This window comes from Geospiza fortis, unplaced genomic scaffold (assembly GCF_000277835.1).
Source record: "Geospiza fortis unplaced genomic scaffold, GeoFor_1.0 scaffold1828, whole genome shotgun sequence".
NCBI classification, from domain to species: domain Eukaryota; kingdom Metazoa; phylum Chordata; class Aves; order Passeriformes; family Thraupidae; genus Geospiza; species Geospiza fortis.
The window spans coordinates 132,210-133,200 of record NW_005054734.1 but is presented as its reverse complement, the minus strand read 5'-3'; the positions used below and the strand labels follow the sequence as shown (position 1 = coordinate 133,200).

The 991-nt window shown below is 59.0% G+C and overlaps 1 protein-coding gene across 10 annotated transcripts in view; it reads right to left on the bottom strand.

Annotated features, from left to right (window-relative positions):
• Positions 1-991, bottom strand: part of PCBP2 (poly(rC) binding protein 2) — an 11,812-nt gene that overhangs the window by 3,897 nt on the left and 6,924 nt on the right. For 5 of the 10 annotated variants that reach the window (XM_031065320.1, XM_005431010.2, XM_031065317.1 and 2 more), the window contains 2 exons: positions 816-888; positions 343-381 (listed from right to left, as the gene is read on the bottom strand). In XM_031065320.1, coding sequence (XP_030921180.1) covers positions 343-381; positions 816-888 — 112 coding nt within the window. The remainder of the gene's footprint in view (positions 1-342; positions 382-815; positions 889-991) is intronic. The other 5 variants (XM_014311316.2, XM_031065319.1, XM_031065316.1 and 2 more) reach the window with 1 other exon arrangement.

The window sequence follows — 991 nt, the reverse complement described above, 5'->3', positions numbered from 1 at the left end:
TCTGTTCCCTGACTCCAGGGGCAGCTCCAGCTCCTGGCAGCTCCAGCACCTCCTCGGCCAGGGGCTGCTCCCCTCTGTGTGCTGTTTTTTGGGGTGGGGGGGTCAAAGCTCGGGGCCCACAGCTCGCTGGGACAGCCGAGCCTCCAGCCGCTCCTGCTGCTCTCCACTATCCAGCTGTGCTCCAGGGCCCAGGCAGCTGGGCCAGGCTGCACCTCCAGCCCTCCTGGGGCTCCCCTCAACCCCCTTTCCCCCCATCCGGGCAGCATCTATCAGGGAGAATGAGACCCCGGGCAGCATCAATACACAACAGAGTAACTACAGATGGTGTGTTTGGATCATTACCCCAATAGCCTTTCACCTCTGCAGAGCTGGAGTCAACGCCTGTTAAGATACAAGTCACAATGAGTTTGGCTGTCTCAAGTTTAGTTTAGAGCCCCAAATGGGAAATTTTGATTTTTTTTCTTTTTTTTTTCTTTTTTTTTTTTTAGCTGGCTTGGTTTTTTTCCAGCCATCTTAGCAAATCTGCAGTGGATTTGGTAGAGTCAGCAGTGGCCTGCTGTGGGCCTGGAGCAGCCGGAGGGGAGAGAGCGGGCGCTGCAGGCAGGGGGCTCCCAGCGCGCTGGCACCAGGCAGGCAGGGAGGGTGGGTGGACGGATGGAGGCCCTGTCCCTGCGGCCCCAGACACAACCCCAGTGGCAGCGGTTACCTGGCCGGGCCCGGGCAGCGTTTGGGGTTAGGTTTGTGTGAGCTTGGCCCCACACGGGGCTGGGCTGTGGCCGCGCGCGAACGCACACGGAGAGAAGGAGTTTCCATACCACTGAATCCAGTGTTGCCATGAGACATTGGAAAGTGTGACTGTTGCATTGCCAACTGGTGCAGCTTGGTCAGCTAAAGGAGGGACAAGGGAAGATAGGGAGAGGGAGAAAGAGAGAGAGAGAGGCTGGCGTTAGCCATTTCCCAGGGCCGGGGACAGCACTCGCCGCGCGCACCC